The 24,226-nt window shown below is 50.3% G+C and overlaps 2 protein-coding genes across 2 annotated transcripts in view; one reads left to right on the plus strand and one right to left on the minus strand.

Annotated features, from left to right (window-relative positions):
- Positions 1–411: 411 nt before the first annotated feature.
- Positions 412–1,127, minus strand: LOC119955802 (ragulator complex protein LAMTOR3-like). The gene is made up of 2 exons (XM_038782392.1): positions 1,025–1,127; positions 412–671 (listed from the first exon to the last, which is right to left on the minus strand). The coding sequence occupies exons 1-2, from the start codon at positions 1,125–1,127 to the stop codon at positions 421–423; spliced, it is 354 nt and encodes a 117-aa protein (XP_038638320.1). The 3' UTR covers positions 412–420.
- A 3,180-nt stretch (positions 1,128–4,307) lies between these two features.
- The window catches only part of LOC119955930 (L-seryl-tRNA(Sec) kinase-like), a 64,061-nt gene continuing 44,142 nt past the window's right edge, over positions 4,308–24,226 (plus strand). The window contains exons 1-3 of the mRNA XM_038782588.1: positions 4,308–4,584; positions 14,068–14,264; positions 22,859–22,971. Of these exons, the coding sequence (XP_038638516.1) occupies positions 4,308–4,584; positions 14,068–14,264; positions 22,859–22,971 (587 nt within the window). The remainder of the gene's footprint in view (positions 4,585–14,067; positions 14,265–22,858; positions 22,972–24,226) is intronic.

Consider the following 24,226-nt stretch of genomic DNA (forward strand, 5'->3'; position numbering starts at 1 on the left):
AGCAAGATGCCACTAACAAAATGAACATGACTGAATTTACACACCAACAGTTTTAAGCAGCTGTGTCTCTTTAGTAACAATTTCCTTTCTTCTTCCTTATGCTTTCAAAGTAAGACAATAAACAGCCCATGGGTTATGACAGAATTCTAATTTATTTTATAAACAAACACATTGGGGTCTTAAGCACCACATTTGGTGGCAGTGAGAAATTGAGCAGAGCAGCAAGTGATATGCAGTAAATACTGTCAAGCAGAACTTGGGAGAAAATTCATCCATGATCCCATTCTCAGTTTAGGAAGCGTTAAACTTGAAGAAGTGTCTTTAAGAACATCACCTAAATCCCTGGGAAGTGTATGCTGCACGAGCAACTTGCGAGGAAGTTCACAATCCTTGAAATGGTGTATTTTCTTGCTTCGCTCTTCATGATACTTCCACAGCCTGACGCAATTCTTCAAACAATGGGGCGAGCTCTTTCTCCAAACTGACAATCAACCCTGTGTTGGCGCTGATGTTAGCTCTGAAGCTCACAACCAAAGGCAACCGGTTAAACTGCTCAACCTGGTACGTATTGTAATAGCAAATGATGCTTTTGTTCGTTGAAAGTCCCAGCTTGCTTCCTTGATCTGTTGCTAGTGCAAAGGTAGAGAAGAATCCAGGTCTCAGAGCATGTTATGGTGCATTATCATTAGAACATAGAACATAGAACAGTACAGCACAGAACAGGCCCTTCGGCCCTCGATGTTGTGCCGAGCAATGATCACCCTACTTAAACCCACGTAACCCGTATACCCGTAACCCAACAATCCCCCCCATTAACCTTACACTACGGGCAATTTAGCATGGCCAATCCACCTAACCCGCACATCTTTGGACTGTGGGAGGAAACCGGAGCACCCGGAGGAAACCCACGCACACACGGGGAGGACGTGCAGACTCCACACAGACAGTGACCCAGCCGGGAATCGAACCTGGGACCCTGGAGCTGTGAAGCATTGATGCTAACCACCATGCTACCGTGAGGCAACTTTAATTACAGGCACTCCATCTCTGTCAGAAATTACAATGGCGTGAAGGCCCTCGACACTTGGCAACTGTTTGTGAAGGTATCTCGCCAAGTCATCGGCCATTTTCCTGTAAAATTTCACACCAGACAAAAAACAATTCTGAGCGGGACTCCGACCGGCGCTGGAGCACTCAGCTGGGGGGGCGGGGTCAGCTCTTTGGGTGACGCACCGCTGGGCGGGGTCAGCGCCGAGAGAGGTGGATACTCAACGAGACCTTGCTGTCCTCGTACATCAGTCGCTGAAGGTAAGCATGCAGGTACGGCAGGCAGCAAAGAAGGCAAATGTATGTTGGCCTTCATAGCGGGAGTACAGGAATAGAGATAGAGATGCTTTACTGCAATTGTGTAGGGCATTGGTGAGGCCACAACTGGAGTATTGTGTGCATTTTGCTGTCCTTATCTGAGGAAGGATGTTCTTGCTATGGAAGGAGTGCAGCAAAGGTTTACCAGACTGATTCTTGGTATGGCCATATGGTACCATATGAGGACAGACTAAATCGGTTAGGATTATATTTATTGGAGTTTAGAAGAGTGAGAGGGGATCTCCTAGAAACTTATAAAATTCTAACAGGATCAGACAGGGTAGATTCAGAAAGAAAGTTCCCAATGGTGGGGAAGTCCAGAACTATGGCTCATAGAATCATAGATTAGAATCATGGAATCCCTACAATGCAGAAGGAGGCCATTTGGCCATCGCGTCTGCAGCGACTCTTCGAAAGAGTACCCTACCTCGACCCAATCCCCTGCCCTATTCCTGCAACTCCACTCCCTAAGGGGCAATTTAGCGTGGCCAATCCACCTAACCTGCACATCTTTGGACTGTGGGGGGAAACGGGAGCACCCGGAGGAAACTCACACAGACACGGGGAGAAGGTGCAAACTCCACACAGTCAACCGAGGTTGTAATCGAACCCGGGTCCCTGGCCCCTGACGCTGTGAGGCAGCAGTGCTAACCACTATGCCACAGTGCTGCATCATAGTTTGAGGATAAGGAGTAAACCTTTTAGGTGAGGAGAGATTTCTTCACCCAGAGAGTGGTGAATCTGTGGAATTCGTTACCACAGAAAGTAGTTGAGTCAAAACGTTGTGTAATTTCAAGAAGGAATTAGACATAGCTCTTGGGGCTAAAGGGATTAAGGGATATGAGGGGAAGGCGGGATCAGGGTATTGAACCTGATGATCAGCCATGGTCATAATGAATGGTGGAGCAGGCTCAAAAGGCTGGATGGCAACTTCCTACTTCTATTGTCTAGTTTCTATGTTTCTATAATTGCTACCTGCCTCGCTGTCTTCACCCTCTGGTCATCAAAATAAGTTCTGAACGTAGAAGGCAGGCAATTCTTAAATTCTTCTAAGAGCATTGCCTCTCTCAGAGCCTCTTCGGTGGTTTCAGTTCCCAATGTGTTATAACCCCCATGAGGGCCAGGGGGAAACCATCATTGAATGCGAGCTTCCCAGATAGGATGTGGAGGCCACCCATCTGGGGCTCACTATGAGCAAGGTATAAAAGCAGGCCCAACTCAGGGCCTATTGAGACAAGTCTTCCCAGCTCAGATTGCACAGGGAATGAGATGCTGCATTACGCAGATTATTGTAAATATGTAAATAGATCCATCCATAGACAGCTTTCCTCTGAGTTATTATGCTGGCGACGAGGATTAACAGCAGCTCTGGATTTTCCCATTGATTCTCCTAGCCACTGGAAGTTTTTTTATTGGAAGAGGTATGTCATATTGCTCAAAATGCCGTTATTCAGATCATTGAATGCCTTAGATTCAGGTAAAAAGGATTGGAATCAAATTTTTTAAAAGATATTTCATTCCAAGCATGTTCAATGTTACAACACAACCTTAACATCCAACAGAGTATACATTTTCCCCATTTACTCTCCTCCTCACGACAAACAGATCCTCAAATATAGTCATGAATAGCTTCCACTGTGCCTCGAAGCCGTCCGCTTACCCCCCTAGGGAAAATTTGATTTTCTCTCCCAACCGCACCATGGCCCACGGCGGCTTAGCCAACCTCCAATTCAAAAGTATCCGTCACCGGGCAACCAGAGAGGCGAAGGCCTCGTCATCAGCTTCCTTCCCCTCCAGCAGTTCCGACACCTCCGACACCCCAAAGATCACCACCACAGGGTTTGGTTTTATCTCAAACCCTACAATCCCCCATAGGGTCCCGAAGACCGCCTCACAAAAATACTCCCACTCCTCACACCCCCAGGACATATGGACATGGTTCACCGGCCCCACCCCACACCTCCCGCATTCATCCACTATCTCCGGGAAAATGAAAATGAAAATCGCTTATTGTCACGAGTAGGCTTCAATGAAGTTACTGTGAAAAGCCCCTAGTCGCCACATTCCGGCGCCTGTCCGGGGAGGCTGGTACGGGAATCGAACCGTGCTGCTGGGCTGCCTTGGTCTGCTTTAAAAGCCAGCGATTTAGCCTGGTGAGCTAAACCAGCCCCACGTGCACCACAGTAAGTTGTATAAGACTCATCCTTACATAGGAGGAGGTTGAGTTCACGTTACTTTGCACCAAAGTCTCCATCCTAGCTCCCTTTCCAGCTCATCCTCTTGATCCATCTCACTAAGGTCGTGCCCTGCTTCCCAACCAACAATATATGTCTCCAATCCTACCATTCCCCCCTTCATTCGGAAGCGACATTTTCTGGAAAAGGTACCCAAGGGAATGAAGGCAGCTCCTTGCGCGCAAAATCCCGCACGCCAGTATCTGAACTCACTCACCCGTGACAGCTGGAACCTCTTCCGCAGTTCCTCCAATCCAGCAAACATGTCCTTCACAAACACGTCCCTGACCCGCAATAACCCCCCTCCCCCATCGCCTGTACACCTCATCAATCCCCCCACCCCCAGCGCAAACCTATGATTCCCACACAGTGGAGTCATCACCAACATGTGCCCCAGTTTAAAGAACCTCCTCAGCTGACGTTTTTCAGGATGAGGCATTCGGAGCTGTGAAGAGGTGGCTATCTTCAAAACAACAGCAGTATGACCCGACAAGGCCCCTGATTTTAACATGTGATTCTCCTTATGGCATCAGAGCGGTGCGGGCCCAGGAGTGGGACGACGGCACGGAATGTCCCACTGGGTTCACCTCGAGGACCCTGGTGGATGGCGAGCGCCGTCATGCGCAGAGCCAGAAGGGAGGTCGAGCTGTGATCTCCAGCACGAAGAAATTCCATCAGTACGTGTATGGGCGACATTTTGTTATCGTGATGGACCACAGGCCATTGCTCAGCCTCTTCCGGGAGGACAACAGCATCCCGCCTATTGCGTCAGCCAGAATCCTGCTTGCCGCTCACAAACAACTTTTCAACACTGCCCGAGCGCTGTTGACTGTGCCCGCGAACGCCCCATCCCCACCTGTTGCAGATGAGGTGATTGTGACAGTGAATTATATGGATACCTTGCCAATGACGGATGCTCGGGTGCGGGCGTGGACAGAGCTGGACCCAGCCTTGGCGAAGCTTTGTCTTCTGTTACTCAATGGCGGTAAAAAGGAAGCCCTTCCAGCGACTACTCAGCCCTTCACTCGAAAGTTGTCCTAGTTTTATTTGGAGTATGAGATTTACTGTGGGGTAGTCGTTCCCCCACAGGGTCAGGATCGTTCCCCCTCAGGGTCAGGATCGTTCCCCCACAGGGTCAGGATCGTTCCCCCGCAGGGTCAGGATCGTTCCCCCACAGGGTCAGGCTCGTTCCCCCACAGGGTCAGGATCGTTCCCCCGCAGGGTCAGGATCGTTCCCCCGCAGGGTCAGGATCGTTCCCCGACAGGGTCAGGATCGCTCCCCCGCAGGGTCAGGATCGTTCCCCCACAGGGTCAGGATCGCTCCCCCACAGGGTCAGGATCGTTCCCCCACAGGGTCAGGATCGTTCCCCCACAGGGTCAGGATCGCTCCCCCGCAGGGTCAGGATCGTTCCTACGCAGGGTCAGGATCGTTCCCCCACAGGGTCAGGATCGTTCCCCCACAGGGTCAGGATCGTTCCCCCACAGGGTCAGGCTCGTTCCCCCACAGGGTCAGGATCGTTCCTCCGCAGGGTCAGGATCGTACCCCCCCAGGGTCAGGATCGTTCCCCCACAGGGTCAGGATCGTTCCCCCACAGGGTCAGGATCGTTCCCCCACAGGGTCAGGATCGTTCCCCCGCAGGGTCAGGATCGTTCCCCCACAGGGTCAGGATCGTTCCCCCACAGGGTCAGGATCGTTCCCCCGCAGGGTCAGGATCGCTCCCCCGCAGGGTCAGGATCGTTCCCCCACAGGGTCAGGATCGTTCCCCCGCAGGGTCAGGATCGTTCCCCCACAGGGTCAGGATCGTTCCCCCACAGGGTCAGGATCGCTCCCCCACAGGGTCAGGATCGTTCCCCCACAGGGTCAGAATCGCTCCCCCACAAGGTCAGGATCGTTCCCCCACAGGGTCAGGATCGTTCCCCCACAGGGTCAGGATCGTTCCCCCACAGGGTCAGGATCGCTCCCCCGCAGGGTCAGGATCGTTCCTCCGCAGGGTCAGGATCGTTCCCCCACAGGGTCAGGATCGTTCCCCCACAGGGTCAGGATCGTTCCCCCACAGGGTCAGGCTCGTTCCCCCACAGGGTCAGGATCGTTCCCCCACAGGGTCAGGCTCGTTCCCCCACAGGGTCAGGATCGTTCCCCCACAGGGTCAGGATCGTTCCCCCACAGGGTCAGGATCGTTCCCCCGCAGGGTCAGGATCGTTCCCCGACAGGGTCAGGATCGTTCCTCCGCAGGGTCAGGATCGTTCCCCCACAGGGTCAGGATCGTTCCCCCGCAGGATCAGGATCATTCCCCCACAGGGTCAGGATCATTCCCCGACAGGGTCAGGATCGTTCCCCTGCAGGGTCAGGATCGTTCCCCCACAGGGTCAGGATCGTTCCCCCGCAGGGTCAGGATCGTTCCCCCACAGGGTCAGGATTGTTCCTCCGCAGGGTCAGGATCGTTCCCCCACAGGGTCAGGATCGTTCCCCCACAGGGTCAGGATCGTTCCCCCGCAGGGTCAGGATCATTCCCCGACAGGGTCAGGATCGTTCCCCTGCAGGGTCAGGATCGTTCCCCCCCAGGGTCAGGATCGTTCCTCCGCAGGGTCAGGATCGTTCCCCACAGGGTCAGGATCGTTCCCCCACAGGGTCAGGATCGTTCCCCCGCAGGGTCAGGATCGTTCCTCCGCAGGGTCAGGATCGTTCCCCCGCAGGGTCAGGATCGTTCCCCCACAGGGTCAGGATCGTTCCCCACAGGGTCAGGATCGTTCCCCGGCAGGGTCAGGATCGTTCCCCCGCAGGGTCAGGATCGTTCCCCCACAGGGTCAGGATCGTTCCCCCACAGGGTCAGGATCGTTCCCCCGCAGGGTCAGGATCGTTCCCCCGCAGGGTCAGGATCGTTCCCCGACAGGGTCAGGATCGTTCCCCCGCAGAGTCAGGATCGTTCCCCCACAGGGTCAGGATCGTTCCCCCACAGGGTCAGGATCGTTCCCCCGCAGGGTCAGGATCGTTCCCCCGCAGGGTCAGGATCGTTCCTCCGCAGGGTCAGGATCGTTCCTCCGCAGGGTCAGGATCGTTCCCCCGCAGGGTCAGGATCGTTCCCCACAGGGTCAGGATCGTTCCCCCGCAGGGTCAGGATCGTTCCTCCGCAGGGTCAGGATCGTTCCCCCACAGGGTCAGGATCGTTCCCCCACAGGGTCAGGATCGTTCCCCCGCAGGGTCAGGATCGTTCCCCCGCAGGGTCAGGATCGTTCCTCCGCAGGGTCAGGATCGTTCCTCCGCAGGGTCAGGATCGTTCCCCCGCAGGGTCAGGATCGTTCCCCACAGGGTCAGGATCGTTCCCCCGCAGGGTCAGGATCGTTCCTCCGCAGGGTCAGGATCGTTCCCCCACAGGGTCAGGATCATTCCCCGACAGGGTCAGGATCGTTCCCCCGCAGGGTCAGGATCGTTCCCCCACAGGGTCAGGATCGCTCCCCCACAGGGTCAGGATCGTTCCCCCACAGGGTCAGGATCGTTCCCCCGCAGGGTCAGGATCGTTCCCCACAGGGTCAGGATCGTTCCTCCGCAGGGTCAGGATCGTTCCTCCGCAGGGTCAGGATCGTTCCCCCACAGGGTCAGGATCGTTCCCCCACAGGATCAGGATCGCTCCCCCGCAGGGTCAGGATCGTTCCCCCGCAGGGTCAGGATCGTTCCCCCGCAGGGTCAGGATCGTTCCCCACAGGGTCAGGATCGTTCCCCCACAGGGTCAGGATCGTTCCCCCACAGGGTCAGGATTGTTCCCCCACAGGGTCAGGATCGCTCCCCCGCAGGGTCAGGATCGTTCCCCCGCAGGGTCAGGATCGTTCCCCCACAGGGTCAGGATCGTTCCCCCACAGGGTCAGGATCATTCCCCGACAGGGTCAGGATCGTTCCCCCACAGGGTCAGGATCGTTCCCCCGCAGGGTCAGGATCGTTCCCCCGCAGGGTCAGGATCATTCCCCGACAGGGTCAGGATCGTTCCCCCACAGGGTCAGGATCGTTCCCCGACAGGGTCAGGATCGTTCCCCCACAGGGTCAGGATCGTTCCCCCGCAGGGTCAGGATCGTTCCCCCACAGGGTCAGGATCATTCCCCGACAGGGTCAGGATCGTTCCCCCGCAGGGTCAGGATCATTCCCCCACAGGGTCAGGATCATTCCCCGACAGGGTCAGGATCGTTCCCCCGCAGGGTCAGGATCGTTCCCCCGCAGGGTCAGGATCGTTCCCCCGCAGGGTCAGGATCGTTCCTCCGCAGGGTCAGGATCGTTCCCCCGCAGGGTCAGGATCGTTCCCCCACAGGGTCAGGATCGTTCCCCCGCAGGGTCAGGATCGTTCCCCCACAGGGTCAGGATCGTACCCCCGCAGGGTCAGGATCGTTCCCCCGCAGGGTCAGGATCGTTCCCCCGCAGGGTCAGGATCGTTCCCCCGCAGGGTCAGGATCATTCCCCCGCAGGGTCAGGATCGTTCCCCCGCAGGGTCAGGCTCGTTCCCCCACAGGGTCAGGATCGTTCCCCCACAGGGTCAGGATCTTTCCCCCACAGGGTCAGGATCGTTCCCCCGCAGGGTCAGGATCGTTCCTCCGCAGGGTCAGGATCGTTCCCCCACAGGGTCAGGATCGTTCCCCCACAGGGTCAGGATCGTTCCCCCGCAGGGTCAGGATCGTTCCCCACAGGGTCAGGATCGTTCCCCCACAGGGTCAGGATCGTTCCCCCACAGGGTCAGGATCGTTCCCCCACAGGGTCAGGATGTCCTGTTACAGGATTTGCATGCTGACCATCCGGGGAGCATCGAGGATGAAAATGTTGGCCCGGAGCGACGTTTGATGGCCGGGAATCGATGGGGACATCGGGAGAGCTGTAAAACACTGCCTGGCCTGCTGGGAATTTCTGTAACATCAATCAGTGGCTCCTCTCTAGCCATGGATTCACTTCCAGACAGATTTTGCAGGACCGTTCCTGGGGTCCATGTTCCTGATAATCGCGGACGCCCATTCCAAGTCGCTGGAGGTATCTAGGGCCACAATCAAGAAGCTCAGGGATCTTTCTGCATCCATGGACTCCCGGAAGTACTGGTGATGGACAATGGCAATCCTTTCACCAGTGAGGAGTTTGCTGTTTTATGCAGTAGAATGATGACCGGCACATCCGGACTGTACCATATCATCCTTCCTCCAATTGGGCTCGCAGAGCGGACGGTCCAGACTTCTAAACGGGGACTAAAGAAGCACTCGATGGGGTCTATAGACACGTGGTGGGTGGGCTTCCTCTTCATTTACTGTACGAGCTGCATGTGACCACCGGGATTGCACCTCCAGTGGGTCAACAGCTCAGGACTCGACTGAGTCTGCCTTTTCCCAACCTCAGTGCCAAGGTCGAGCGGCATCAGCAGTCGCAGAAGAGACACCATAGTTTGAGGGCGCCGGCGTGAGCTTTTACACCAGGGACACCATTTCTGCACAGAATTATAGCGATGGTGCGATGTGGCTTCAGTGAGTGATGCTGGACAGGAATGGCCCGGTCTTGTATTGGGTCTGAGTCCAGGAAAGACCCGAAAAAAACATTTGGGCCACATGACCAGGTGTGAGCTCGCTAGTAGTACCGTTGTTGATTCAGCAGGAGCCACCCCTTGGGTTTGGGCTCAGCTGTCCATAGAATATAGCACATTACAGCGCAGTACAGGCCCTTCGGCCCTCAATGTTGCGCCGACCTGCGAAACCACTCTAAAGCCCATCGACACGATTCCCTTATCATCCATTATGTTTATCCAATGACCATTTGAATGCGTTTAGTGTTGGCGAGTCCACTACTGTTGCAGGCAGGGCATTCCACGCCCTTACTACTCTCTGAGTAAAGAACCTTACCTCTGACATCTGTCCTATATCTATCTCCCCTCAATTTAAAGCTATGTCCCCTCATGCTAGACATCACCATCCGAGGAAAAAGGCTCTCACTGTCCACCCTATCTAATCCTGTGATCATCTTGTATGCCTCAATTAAATCACCTCTTAACCTTCTTTTCTCTAACGAAAACAGCCTCAAGTCCCTCAGCCTTCCCTCATAAGATCTTCCCTTCATACCAGGCAACATTCTTGTAAGTCTCCTCTGTACCCATTCCAATGCTTCCACATCCTTCCTATAATGTGGCAACCAAAACTGCACACAATACTCCAAATGCAGCCGCACCGTACAACTGCAACATGACCTCATGGCTCCGAAACTCAATTCCTCTACCAATAAAAGCTAACACACCGTACGCCTTCTTAACGACCCTCTCAACCTGGGTGGCAACTTTCAGAGATCTATGTACATGGACACCGAGATCTCTCTGCTCATCCACACTACCAAGAATCTTCCCATTAGCCCAGTACTCTGTCTTCCTGTTATTCCTTCCAAAATGAATCACCTCACACTTTTTTGCATTAAACTCCATTTGCCACCTGTCAGCCCAGCTCTGCAGCTTATCTATGTCCCTCTGTAACTTGTAACATCTTCAGCACTGTCCACAACTCCACCGACTTTAATGTCATCTGCAAATTTACTCACCCATCCTTCTACGCCCTCCTCCAGGTCATTTATAAAAATGACAAACAGCAGCGGCCCCAAAACAGATCCTTGTGGTACACCACTAGTAACTGGACACCAGTCTGAACATTTCCCATCAACCACCACCCTTTGTCTTCTATCAGCTAGCCAATGTCTGATCCAAACTGCTAAATCACGCTGAATCCCATGCCTCTGCATTTTCTGCAATAGCCTACCGTGGGGAACCTTATCAAACGCTTTACTGAAATCCATATACACCACATCAACTGCTTTACCCTCATCCACCTGTTTGGTCACCTTCTCGAAGAACTCAATAAGGTTTGTGAGGCACGACCTACCCTTCACAAAACCACGTTGACTATCTCTAATCAAATTATTCCTTTCCAGATGATTATACATCCTATCTCTTATAAGCCTTTCCAAGACTTTTCCCACAACAGAAGTAAGGCTCACTGGTCTATAGTTACCGGGGTTATCTCTACTCCCCTTCTTGAACAAGGGGACAACATTTGCTATCCTCCAGTCTTCTGGCACTAATCCTGTGGACAAGGATGACTTAAAGATCAAAGCCAAAGGCTCAGTAATCTCCTCCCTAGCTTCCCAGAGAATCCTAGGATACATCCCATCCGGCCCAGGGGACTTATCTATTTTCACACTTTCCAGAATCGCTAACACCTCCTCCTTATGAACCTCAAGCCCTTCTAGTCTAGTAGCCTGTATCTCAGTATTCTCCTCAACAACTTTGTCTTTTTCCTGTGTGAATACAGACGTAAAATACTCATTTAGCACCTCTCCTATCTCCTCGGACTCCACGCACAACTTTCCACCACTGTCCTTGACTGGCCCTACTCTTACCCTAGTCATTCTTTTATTCCTGACATATCTATAGAAAGCTTTAGGGTTATCCTTGATCCTACCTGCCAAAGACTTCTCATGTCCTCGCTCGGCTCTTCTTAGCTCTCTCTTTAGAGCCTTCCTAGCTAACTTGTAACTCTCAAGCGACCCAACTGAACCATCACGTCTCATCTTTACATAAGCCTCCTTCTTCCTCTTGACAAATGTTTCAACTGCTTTAGTAACCCATCGTTCCCTCGCTCGACCACTTACTCCCTGCCTAATAGGTACATACTTATCAAGGACACGCAGTAGCTGTTCCTTGAACATGCTCCACATTTCCATTGTGTCCATCCCCTGCAGTTTTCCTCTCCAGGAGATGCATCCTAAGTCTTGCCTCATCAGATCATAATTGCCTTTCCCCCAGCTATAACTCTTGCCCTGCAGTTTATACCTATCCCTTTCCATCGCTAAAGTAAACGTAATCGAATTGTGGTCACTATCACCAAAATGCTCACCTACCTCCAAATCTAACACCTGTCCTGGTTCATTACCCAGTACCAAATCCAATACGGCCCCGCCTCTCGTTGGCCTATCTACATACTGCATCAGGATACCCTCCTGCTCACATTGGACAAAAACGGATACATCTAAAGTACTCGAACTATAGTGTTTCCAGTCAATATTTGGAAAGTTAAAGTCCCCCATAACAACTATCCTGTTACTTTTGTTCCTATCCAGAATCACCTTTGCAATCCTTTCCTCTACATCTCTGGAACTTTTTGGAGGCCTATAGAAAAGCCCTAACAGGGTGACCTCTCCTTTCCTGTTTCTTAACTCAGCCCATAGCACCTCAGTAGACGAGTCCTCATCAAATGTCCTCTCAGCCACCGTAATACTGTCCTTGTTATTGTGCCCGGCCCAGCAAGAGTTCTGACTCGGATTCCAACATGGGCACAGAAGTGTCCGCGCCGGCAGAAGGCAGCGTATCCGGCGCTGAGGTCCCGACCATTCCTCTCCGGTGGTCAGCCTGGAAATGGTGATCAGTGTATCGTTACACACCACCCTGTGCAGAGCCAATACAGCTGGATGCACAGCCGCAAGCAGGAGGCCCCTTCCATTGGCGGCTGATGGGGACTTTGGGGGGGGGGGGGGGGATGGGTGTCATAAACCCCATGAGGATCACGGGGAAACCATCATTGATCTCCCCATGGGACTCATGGAATACGAGCTTCCCAGGTTGGGAGTAGAGGCAAGGTATAAAAGCAGGCCCAACTCTGGAGCTGGTGAGACAATCTCTCCCAGCTCAGAATGCACTCGGAGCGAGATGCTGCATTACACAGACCGTTATAAATATGTAAATATATGGATCCATAGACAGCTTTCCTCTGAGTTATTGTACAATGCTTGTACCCACCTATCAAAATTGTTCTGCTTAACCCTGTTGAATTATGCATACGTCTGTCTCCTTAAATTCCAAAACTTATCCCTATATGCTGAAGGAACCAATCCTTATGCACCCTGAATAGCCTTTTTAACTGCTCAATAATTCTTAGACTCCCACTCTGACAGGGAAGCATAAACTTCCTGTGCCTGTCCCGTCATTTACTCGACATGGGCAATGTCCACTTTGCTATTGGACACTCCGAGTTGCTATTTTCTCAAAATCCTAAAAATACATGTCTACCTCCTTCTCTTCGAATTTTGGGAGGGCCTGTACCAATTTAAACATATCGCCACTGGGTTCCGTTCTGGGATTAAGCTCCCCTCTACTTTCTGGCAACTTCCCACTCATTTGCCTTCAGCTGGAAATCTTTCCCTAATTCCAACTTCCTCATTTCCATCTCATTTTTATCTTTTCCCTTTCCTTATGACTCCTTCCCATTTCTCTTTGCTGCATCTCCATTTCTATTGTTTTTAATTCTCTTTCATGTTCTATTTGGGCCGCATGGTAGCATGGTGGTTAGCACAATTGCTTCACAGCTCCAGGGTCCCAGGTTCGATTCCCGGCTTGGGTCACTGTCTGTGCGGAGTCTGCACATTCTCTCCATGTGTGCGTGGGTTTCCTCCGGGTGCTCCGGTTTCCTCCCACAGTCCAAAGATGTGCAGGTTAGGTGGATTGGCCATGCTAAATTGCCCTTAGTGTCCAAAATTGCCCTTAGTGTTGAGTGGGGTTGCTGGGTTATGGGGATAGGGTAGCAGTGTAAGCTTGGATAGGGTGCTCTTTCAAAGAGCCAGTGCAGACTCGATGGGCTGAATGGCCTCCTTCTGCACTGTACATTCTATGATCTGCAACCACATTCTCTCCAACTCAACGTCCCCAGGAGAAAATGTTTGTGATGCTGCACTGCTTCGTGGACTCACCTGTGTTCCGAGCAGCTCTTTCAAACTTAAATGTTGAGCAATGGCTTCAATTATCTACATCTTCCTAGCTTTAGCTGGCACTCCTACCTCTTTTACACTGACCAAATTGACTGACCTGCCTTGGCAAAGCTCTTTTAAATAAGCTGAGAAACATTTCCCACATAAAGAAAATTCTCAGCAATGCCCAGAGGGATTCTGTTATACCACGACAGACAAAACCACAGTCTACCATTCCAAAACTCCCGGACGAGCCCCCAAATTATGTTACACCACCGTGGGGCAAGTGTGCGGTCAATTCCAGCCCCACTTGCCCCAGAGTCATGACACAAGTGAATAATTCTTATAAAAATTCCCCAAATCTTTGGCCTTTCGCTGTCTAATAATTACAGTCACCCTAAATGAAAACACAATTACTGTTTATTTATAATAAGTTTAATAATGAAATATGCAGCAGATAAAGTTGGTTAAATATTGATAAGTGCCTAACTCCTACTGTAATTTGCCTCCCCTCCCCACCCTCTACACACACACAAGACAGACAAACACAGAGGGGGGGGGGGGGAAGGGAACGAAATAATGTCAATGAAAAGGAAAAGAGACTTTGCTTCAGAAGGTGTGTCGTTGCAGGCTTTCTCCACAGTAAACTTGGGAATTACAGTCCTTGTTTTTCAGTCTGTACTCACATTTCTTTTCGTAAGACAGAGTTCCTGTGTCATCATGTTTTCTTCACAGCTTGTGGCCTGCTTCAGGCTCTGTCTTCCAGGAGTCAACACTTGCAGGCTTACTGGAAAGAGAGAGAATTAACTAGATCTTTTTTGGAGAGGCTAGACAGCAGTTTTCTGGAGAGGATTCAGCTGGATCTTTCACCTTTGCTGCCAGAACCAAAAGTGAAACTACAATGGAACCTCGTGACTCTAGGAAACATTCCAGTGAGTAATATCCAATCACTGCATGCAGACCACAGCATTTTAGGCCAATTCATTGGCCATCAGCTACACCAATCAAACTGAGTCATCACTGAGGCCAGCCAATCTCCAACCAACAGTCTAAAACAGCACAGCCTTATGGATCCTGCTGTGTGAAGTAAATGCCACTGCTGCCTATTGCTTGAATTATAGTGGCTGGCTGCCTTAAAGACACATGTCCATAAATTATCCATGCTCCAGGGACCCAGGTTCGATTCTGGCTTGGGTCACTGTCTGTGCGGAGTCTGCACATCCTCCCCGTGTGTGTGTGTGGGTTTCCTCCGGGTACTCCGGTTTCCTCCCACAGTCCAAAGATGTGCAGGTTAGGTGGATTGGCCATGCTAAATTGCCCTTAGTGTCCAAAATTGCCCTTCGTCTTGGGTGGGGCTACTGGGTTATGGGGATAGGGTGGAGGTGTTGATCTTGGGTAGGATGCTCTTTCCAAGAGCCGGTGCAGACTCAATGGGCCGAATGGCCTTCTTCCGCACTGTAGATTCTATGTAAATGGATAAGAGATGCAATGGCAAAAATAAAAGATAGAAGAACCAAAAGGACCTTTCCAGTAACCCATTGTTCCAATGCACCTTTACCTGTCAAAGGTTCTACCTATATTAGAATAATTCAAACTGAGCTCGGACACCGGTTCAGACTTCACCTCTTGTTAGGATACAGGATGAGAATCCAAACACTTTTTTTTAAATTTGCAAAGCCTTACTCCAGGAGTGATGACTCTCACCAACAGGTATTGTTTATGTCCAAAAAAATGTTAATTTAAACACAGAATTAACCACATTAACACCAAAGAAAATAACTTTACAATGATCATTTAAACAGTTCTTAAATAAAAAGAATATCTTGAACTTACTATCTACACCACCATTAATTCCAATGAAGCAACCCAATACAGTTCAGATGCCACTTATCAATACAGTTTAAAAAATAGGTTTACTTGCTTAGCTGTGTAGATATGTTAGAGAGAAACATTTTCAAGAGCAGATCCAGCACACTTCTGTCTTGTCAGACTCAAACCTATGGCAAACTTCCCAACCTAACAGCAGTTGGCAAAACCGCTGTTCAATTTAAAATCCTATAAAAGACTGCAAAAACTACAGACAGACCTGGCACCTCCCATTAATTATATCATTTGTATCCCACTAATTTCCATGACCTGCTTAGCTAACACTAAATGCCTCTCTCTCATAAATTACCTACACTCCAGGGAATGTCCAGCAATCAAAACACGATTCCATTATTTGTTAAAAATCTGTAACCATGTAAGTGACTGGAACCAATAATTATCTCATATTTATGACTCCTTAATTGCAGATTTTACAGACATACTGCTTGCATGTTTTTTAAATCAGGGTTTTCAATAATATTAGTGCCACTAATATGAAATATAATATATAACAATTTCTACATTTATCACAGTTACTGAGTCTCTCTATAAGTTCCCTGCAAATCTGCTCCTCTACATCTTTCTTACTATTTGTTGGCCTGTAGCATACACCCAGCACACTACAAAACATCATTAAGAATGTCTTAACTCTAAGCAATTTGATCTGTCCTTGACCACTCAACAAAATCCTACCTTCTCAGCTGTGCAATCAAACAAAAGTGATTCACGGGTGCGTTGTCAAACAAAATAATATTCCTGAGCAACACAAAGAGAGATTGGAACATGCAATCAAAAGCTTAGTCAAAGGGAGTGTGGGAAAGGGACGTAGGGAGGCAGAGAGATTTAGGGAGGGGATTCCAGAGCTTAGTTTTCTGGAAAGCCATCCAACCTGAAGGAATTAATCTCAGAGATGTTGCAGGGAGCTCACCAAGCCTCTGTACATTATTGTAAACATCTCCCTTTGCTTCTTTATAGACAGCGGAAGCAGCAAGCTTCATCTGCACAACCAAATTCCCCAGGGTACAAGACACTATAGAACAATGTTTTTCAAACATTTTTTCATGACACAAGCCACGTTCGCTTACCTTTAATGCGAAAGGGGGGTCTTGTTGGTCTTCATGATCCAATCAGGTTCACAGGAAGAGAGGCCAATGCGCCTATCAAGTGCAGAATATAGCCAGTGTCTTTGTGTGTCTTCATATTTGTAAGAACGGAAAATCCAACCTTCCACATGTAGGTTGTTGATGATACTCCAAAACACTGGCCACCTCCTGCACTTTTGGTACATTTCTAATGTGCTGTCAGGTTAGGTACAGCAGCAGGTCTTTTCATTTGGAGTCAGCTGTAAGTTAATAACTGACTCTGGGGTCTCAACCTCAAAAGGAATTTTTGACCTACAACTTCTCTTTCAAAATCTGAAACTTCTCCTCTCATTTACCAGTACTTCCCTGCATATAACACACATGGGTTTTGCATCCTTATTTGCATTGGCACAATTGACAAACCTTACCTCAATAAATCACCTTTCTACTCTTTTGTTCCTAAGATGGTTTATTCTTTGTAGATTGTTAACTAGAGGCCCTGGAGCTTTGTACAGAGATAACACTATCACGGCCCTGAGCAGCTCTCTCCAGCAGATTCAGATGTGAGATACTGGCCAGTAGGTAAGACCATAAGACCACAAGACATAGGAGCAGAATTAGGCCACTCAGCCCATCGAGTCTGCTCCGCCATTCAATCATGGCTGATATTTTTCTCATCCCCATTCTCCTGCCTTCTCCCCCTAACCCCTGATCCCCTTATTAATCAAGAACCTATCTATCTCTGTCTTAGGACACACAGTGATTTGGCCTCCACAGCCTCCTGCGGCAAAGAGTTCCACAGATTCACCTCCCTCTGGCTGAAGAAATTCCTCCTCATCTCCGTTTTTAAAGGATCGCCCCTTTAGTCTGAGATTGTGTCCTCTGCTTATAGTTTTTCTTACAAGTGGAAACATCGTCTCCACGTCGACTCTATCCAGGCCTCGCAGTATCCTGTAAGTTTCAATAAGATTCCCCCTCATCCTTCTAAACTCCAACAAATACAGACCCAGAGTCCTCACATGACAAGCTCTTCATTCCAGGGATAGAACATAGAACAGTACAGCACAGAACAGGCCCTTCGGCCCTCAATGTTGTGCCGAGCCATGATCACCCTACTCAAACCCACGTATCCACCCTATACCCGTAACCCAACAACCCCCCCCTTAACCTTACTTTTATTAGGACACTATGGGCAATTTAGCATGGCCAATCCACCTAATCCGCACATCTTTGGACTGTGGGAGGAAACCGGAGCACCCGGAGGAAACCCACGCACACAGGGGAAGGACGTGCAGACTCCACACAGACAGTGACCCAGCCGGGAATCGAACCTGGGACCCTGGAGCTGTGAAGCATTTATGCTAACCACCATGCTACCCTGCTGCCCTAAATCATTCTTGTGAACCTCCTCTGGACCCTTTCCAAGGCCAGCACATCCTTCCTTAGATACGGGGCCCAAAACTGCTCACAATTCTCCAAATGGGGTCGGACCAGAGCCTTATACAGCCTCAGAAGTACATCCCTGGTCTTGTATTCTAGCCCTCTCGACATGAATGTTAACATTGCATTTGCCTTCCTAACTGCCGACTGAACCTGCACGTTAACCTTAAGAGAATTGTGAACAATGACTCCCAAGTTCTTTGGTGCTTCTGATTTCCTAAGCATTTTCCCATTTAGAAAATAGTCTATGCCTCCATTCCTCCTTCCAAAGTGCATAACCTCACACGTGTCCACATTGTATCTGCCACTTTGTTGCCCACTCTCCTAGCCTGGCCAAGTCCTTCTGCAGCCCCTCTGCTTCCTCAATACTACCTGTCCCTCTGCAGATCTTTGTATCATCTGCACACTTAGCAACAGTTCCTTAATGTATATTGTGAAAAGTTGTGGTCCCAACACCGACCCCTGAGGCACACCACTAGTCATCAGTTGCCATCCTGAAAAAGAGCCTCTCTGCCTTCTGCCTATTTGTGTTCTAGCCGTCTCTTGTAAGAACATGATTCATCTTCCCAGCCCTCTTGCATTGCTTGCCAGCAGCTAGAAAATGGAGAAGCTCCCTCTGTGATTTCAAGGCAAAAGTACGTACATTCAAGGAGCTTGACGTCAAGTGCAGGGCGCGTTAACCTGCTCACTGCTCTCGCTTATGGTTATAAGTCTGTACATAGCCTCATTTAGTTCTCATTTTAATGTCGGTAGCAGCCGCCATTTGCAAATTAAACGCTGGTAGCGGCCATTGGGCGCTTCTCCCGCGATCAGGAAGGAAACGCCATTACGTTTTTTGTGACCCACCCACGGGTCACGACCAGAACTTTGAAAAACCCTGACACAAGCAACACAAACATCACCAGTTTGACATCTTGCTGAATAAAAAGGAACTGCGCTCCCCCAGCATCCAACTGTGTGGAGGAGGGGAGGAGGGGAGAGGGGCAGAGGGATGGGGAGGAGGAGGGGGAGGGGGAGGGGGAGGGGGATGGGGAGGAGAGGAGGAGGAGGGAGATGGGGAGTAGGAGGGGGAGGGGGAGGAGGAGGGGGAGGGGGATGGGGAGGAGAGGAGGAGGAGGGGGATGGGGAGGAGGAGGAGGGGATGGGGAGGAGAGGAGGAGGAGGGAGAGGGGCAGAGGGATGGGTAGGAGGAGGGGATGGGGAGGAGGAGGGGGAGGGGGATGGGGAGGAGAGGAGGAGGAGGGAGAGGGGCAGAGGGATGGGTAGGAGGAGGGGGATGGGGAGGAGGAGGGGGGGGGGGGATGGGGAGGAGAGGAGGAGGAGGGAGAGGGGCAGAGGGATGGGTAGGAGGAGGGGGATGGGGAGTAGGAGGGGAGGGGGAGGAGGAGGGGGAGGGGGATGGGAGGAGAGGAGGAGGAGGGAGAGGGGCAGAGGGATGGGTAGGAGGAGGGGGATGGGGATAGGAGGGGGAGGGGAGGAGGAGGGGGAGGGGGCTAGGGGAGGAGGAGGGGGATGGGGAGGAGGAGGGGGGATGGGGAGGAGAGGAGGAGGAGGGAGAGGGGCAGAGGGATGGGGAGGAGGAGGGGAGGGGGATGGGGAGGAGAGGAGGAGGAGGGAGAGGGGCAGAGGGATGGGTAGGAGGAGGGGGATGGGGAGTAGGAGGGGGAGGGGGAGGAGGAGGGGGAGGGGGATGGGAGGAGAGGAGGAGGAGGGGGATGGGGGAGGAGGAGGAGGGGATGGGGAGGAGAGGAGGAGGAGGAGGGAGAGGGGCAGAGGGATGGGGAGGAGGAGGAGGGCGACAGGGAGGGAGAGGGGCAGGGGGTGGGGGGGAGGAAGAGTGGAGGGGTAGGGAGAGGGGAGGAGGAAGGAGAGGAGGAGGGGAGGAAGAGGGAGGGGCTGGGGAGGGGAGACGGGGAGGAGAGGGAGGGGGAGTGGGTGGGGATGAGGAAGGGGAGGGGGAAAGGGAGAAGGAGGGAGAGGGGAATGGGGAGGGGAGGAGGAGGGTGGGTGGGAAGTGGAGGGGGAAGGGAGGAGGAGGAGAAGGAAATGGGGAGGGGACGAGGAGAGTGGAGGGGGAGTGGGTAGGGAGTGTTGTGCAGCATTGATCGCGCATGACTCCAACTGCAGGAACATTCAGAGCGATTGATCCCGGAGTGTTTGAGCTGAAGTGGTTCCACCCTCAACACCAACACTTGACAATTGAACAGATGGAGACTCCTGGTTGGCTGTAGTGTTGAGGAGTGGTCATGTCCCTCTGGTATTGAGGGACACGCCGGGTGCTGAGGTTCTTCTAGTGATGGGAGACTCTTATACCTGTTACATAAATACTGAAAGTGCCTCCACGTCACTGGGTTACATTAATTGCACAGGATTTCTATTCAGTCTCCCCATGTGTGGGAGTTGGTCTGAAAGGGAGTTGTTAGCAATGATCACAGCCTGTCAGTGCTAATGTGCTCTCACTGATTCATCATTTGCTGCTTAACACTTCCTCTGATGTCTCTACTCTCTCTCTTTATTCATTACTTCTTCTTTGCATCCTTCTTGTTCCTTAATATTACCATGGCGACTGACACACTTAAAAACCAGGCACACTGTAGCAGCGAGCAGGGGCATGGAATGTGCTAGAAAGAAGGGTCAGAGTTACTGTTGAGTCAAGCCCTTGAATGGTGCTGTAGAGACATGGTCAGTGTAATGGACAGTTCCAGAGGGCGTGGGGAAGGGGTGGGGGGGGGGGGGGGGGGGAGAGAGTGGGGGTGGGACATGTGATTCCAAAATGCCTACTTAATAGAGGAACGGTGCAATTATCAGTAAAAAGCTGGTCACCATGGAGACAGCAACCAAGTACAACAATTGTACAAATTCTCCCTTCAAGTTAGATTTCCCAACAACAGCTACAGAGAATTATTCTGAATTTACAAGACAGAAATGGGCTATTTGGCACAATTGGCTGGCCTTGTGCTCCACTCAGGCCTCATCCCATCTTTCACATCTAAATCCACCATCGTAACCACCATTCTCTTCTCCCTCAGACACTTGTCTTGTTTCCCCTCAAATACATCAACACTGTTCACTTCAACCACTCCCAGTGGTGGCGAGTTCCCCGTTCTCACCACTCTTTGAGTGATGAATTTCTTCTGAATTCAGAATTCTTCTGGATTTCCCGGGGAATGTCTGATATTGACGGTCTCCTGTTCTGCTCTTCCCCACAAGAGGAAACGTTCTCTCTCTATCCACTTCACCAAAACCTTTCAGAATGTTAAACACCTTGGTTTGATCACCCCTCAACCTTCCGTTTCCAATTGATGAGAGACATCAGCCTCTCAACCCTTTCCTGAAGCGTGTACCCACACCTTTCTGGTCGCATCCTTGCAAGTGTTTTGGCACCTTTCCCCAGTATATTCTTTTTACAAGATGGCATTTCTCCAGGTGTGGGCCAAACAACGTTTGATGCAAGTTTCACAAAACATCCTCGCTTTTCAATTATATCCTTCCTGAAATAAATCTGAATAGTTGGCTTGTTTTCCTGCTGGCTTAGTTTACACTGTGATACAGCTTGGAATGCTTTGTGTGTTTGTAGTCCCAGGCCCCTCTGCTGTTCCACCCCATTTAGATTCTGTCTCCTTGCAAAGGGAATGTTCACTGTGCTGTCTGCACTGTATTGTAATGCAAACAGAGGATAAACAACAAAACACTACATTTATATAGCACCTTATTCTAGGCCCTCCAATCAAAGGGAACAACATCCCTGCATCCAATCTGTCCTTCCTGTCAGGGTTTTAGATGTTTCAATCAGATTTTGCAAGATCTCACAGCAGTCAATCCCATCCCCTCTCATTCTTCTAAATTCCTGGGAATACAGGCCAAGTCGACCCAATCTCTCCTCATCCAGCAATCCTGCTATCACAGGCCCTCCGAGCCTGCGCCAATCACGTGTCCGCTCTAGACCAACCCCTTCTATACCCGGTCTGTTCATGTGTGTATCTAGATAAGTCTTAACGGTCGCTAACATATCTGGTGAACCTTCTGTGGCACCTTTCTTAGATATGGAGACCAAAACTGCGCACAATACCCCAGGTGTGGTCTCACCAAGGCCCTGTACAGCTGCAGTAAGACATCCTTTGTCCTGTACTCAAGTCCGCTCACAATGAAGGCCGACACACCATTTGCTTTTCTAACTGCTTGCTGTAGCAGCATGCTTGGTTTCAGTGACTAGGATTCCCAGGTCCCTTTGTACATCATTTCCCAATCTATCACCATGTAAATAACACTCTGCCATTCTGTTTCTCTGTCCGAAGTGGATAACTTCACATTTATCCACGTTATGCTGAATCTTCCATGTATCTGCCCACTCGCTCAACCTGTCTGGATCACTTTGAAGCCTCTTAACATCCTCCTCACCACTCAGCTTCCCATCAAGTTTTGTGTCATCTGCAAACCTGGAAATATTACAATTTGGTGTATGTTGTGAATAACTGAGGTCCTCACTCTGATCCCTGAGGATCCCCACCACTAATCACCACCTGCCACTTCAAAAAAGCTGCTCTGTTTCCTGTCTGCCAATTCTCGATCCATGCCGATATATCGGCCCAACCTTTTATTTGGGACTTCATCAAAAGCTTTCTGAAATTCCAAATACACCACATCATCTTTATCTGTGTCCTCCAGTAAGTTGTGTCAAACATGATTTCAATTTCATAAATCCATGTTGACTTTGTCTAATTCTGTTGATATTTTCTAAGTGTCCTGTTTAACACATCTTTAGCATTTTAGTACTGATGTTAGACTAACTGGTCTGTAATTCCTTGTTCACTCCCTCCCTCCATTTTTAAATAGTGGGATTATATTTGCCACACTCCAATCAGCCGGGACTGTTCCAGAACCTCCACTAGCAAATAACTGAGAATATTGGCCCTGGTCCTGCTGGGGTGCAGCCCATCCAGCACATCCCCAGAATAGGTCCCAGTGCCCCAAGAATCAAAATTCTTCCCTACTGCACCCTCTTTCCAGCCACAGATTCATCTGGTCTATCTCCTAATTCTGTTACCACTAACACATGACAACAGGAGTAATCCTAAGATTCCTACCTTTCAGGTGCAGATTTTTAATTTATTTCCCAGCTTCCTACAATCTGTTTTCAGGATTTCATCCCTCTTCTTACCTACATCGTTGGTACCGACATGGATCACCATCTCTGGCTCTCCCTTCAGAATGTCCTGCAGCCAGTGACGTCTATGACCCTGGCAGCAGGGAGGCAACATACCATCCTGGAGTCATGGCTGCAGCCTCAGATACGTCTATCTGTTCCCCTATCACTTTCACTCTTTTTCTTGCTGCCGTGCAGCTGAGCCACTCGTGGTGCCACCCAGATCCTGCTGCATTCCTCTGAGAATCTGCCTTCCCTAACAGGACCCAAAACAAAAACCTGCTAGAGAGAGAGATGGACCCAGGGCCCCTGCACCACCTTCCTCGTGCTTTTGCTCTGTCTGGCAGTCACTCATTGCCTTTCTGTCTGTGTTCTCTTTAGCTGTGGTGTGACCACCTCACTGTACAGGCTATCCACAGAGCATCTTGCGGATGCTCCACACTGACTCCAGTCGCAGCTCCAGCTCCGAAATACACATTTCGAATAGTTGCAGATGGAAACTCCTCCTACATGCATGGCCACCTTAGACACTGGACTTCCCACATCGCACATGAGGAGCATACTACATCACCTGTCACGACATACCCTTAAATTACTCCCTTTCTATCTTAAATTACAGCCACTCTTCATCCTGGGGAAATGCTGAAAATGAAAGGATTACCTCCTTCATTGTTTTATGGCGAATGTAGGAATTTCAGATATATTTTATTATATGTCTCTGGTGTAGCAAGGGGTAAAATCCTGGGTTAGAGTGTGTTTTACTACTGCAGTCATTTTTTAAAGAGATTAGCAGTCTGTAAAGCAGTGTAGACCTGTCTGAGAACAAGAGGGAGCTGGAATAAGCTGAGAGACATACAGCCAGAGTTTCTGCATGGGTCTTACAGGAGTCAGATCTTGTCTTTAAAGCAGTGTCAAGAGATCTCTCTTTCTCAAAGAAGATATCTGTAATCCAAGGATTTTGTTATAACCTGCCTGCTTACCATTAGCTGGGGACTAATGACAATCCCACAATCATGTGGGAGTATGAGCTTCCCCAATGAGGGGGGGGGGGGGGGGGGGGGGGGAGAAATCATTAGCAGACTCCCTGCATAAATAGAGCTGGCCAGTTTGGAACCAGAGAGAGAGAGAGAGAGGAGTGAGCAGCAAGGGACGTTGCTGCTGCTGCTGTTGTTGTATATTCTGTAAATAAATATTATTTCTTTGTATCCTGAAAACTCATGCTGGATTCTTCGTGGCCCTCACAAAACTGGCGATGAGGGTTAAAGTGAATAGCTGTCCACACTGCTGAAGCCAACTCCCTGGATTGTTGTTGGATACAGGTTGGAAGTTGTTTTCTATTACACCATGCATCTGTATGGACGTT

Source organism: Scyliorhinus canicula, chromosome 21, assembly GCF_902713615.1.
Source record: "Scyliorhinus canicula chromosome 21, sScyCan1.1, whole genome shotgun sequence".
NCBI lineage: Eukaryota > Metazoa > Chordata > Chondrichthyes > Carcharhiniformes > Scyliorhinidae > Scyliorhinus > Scyliorhinus canicula.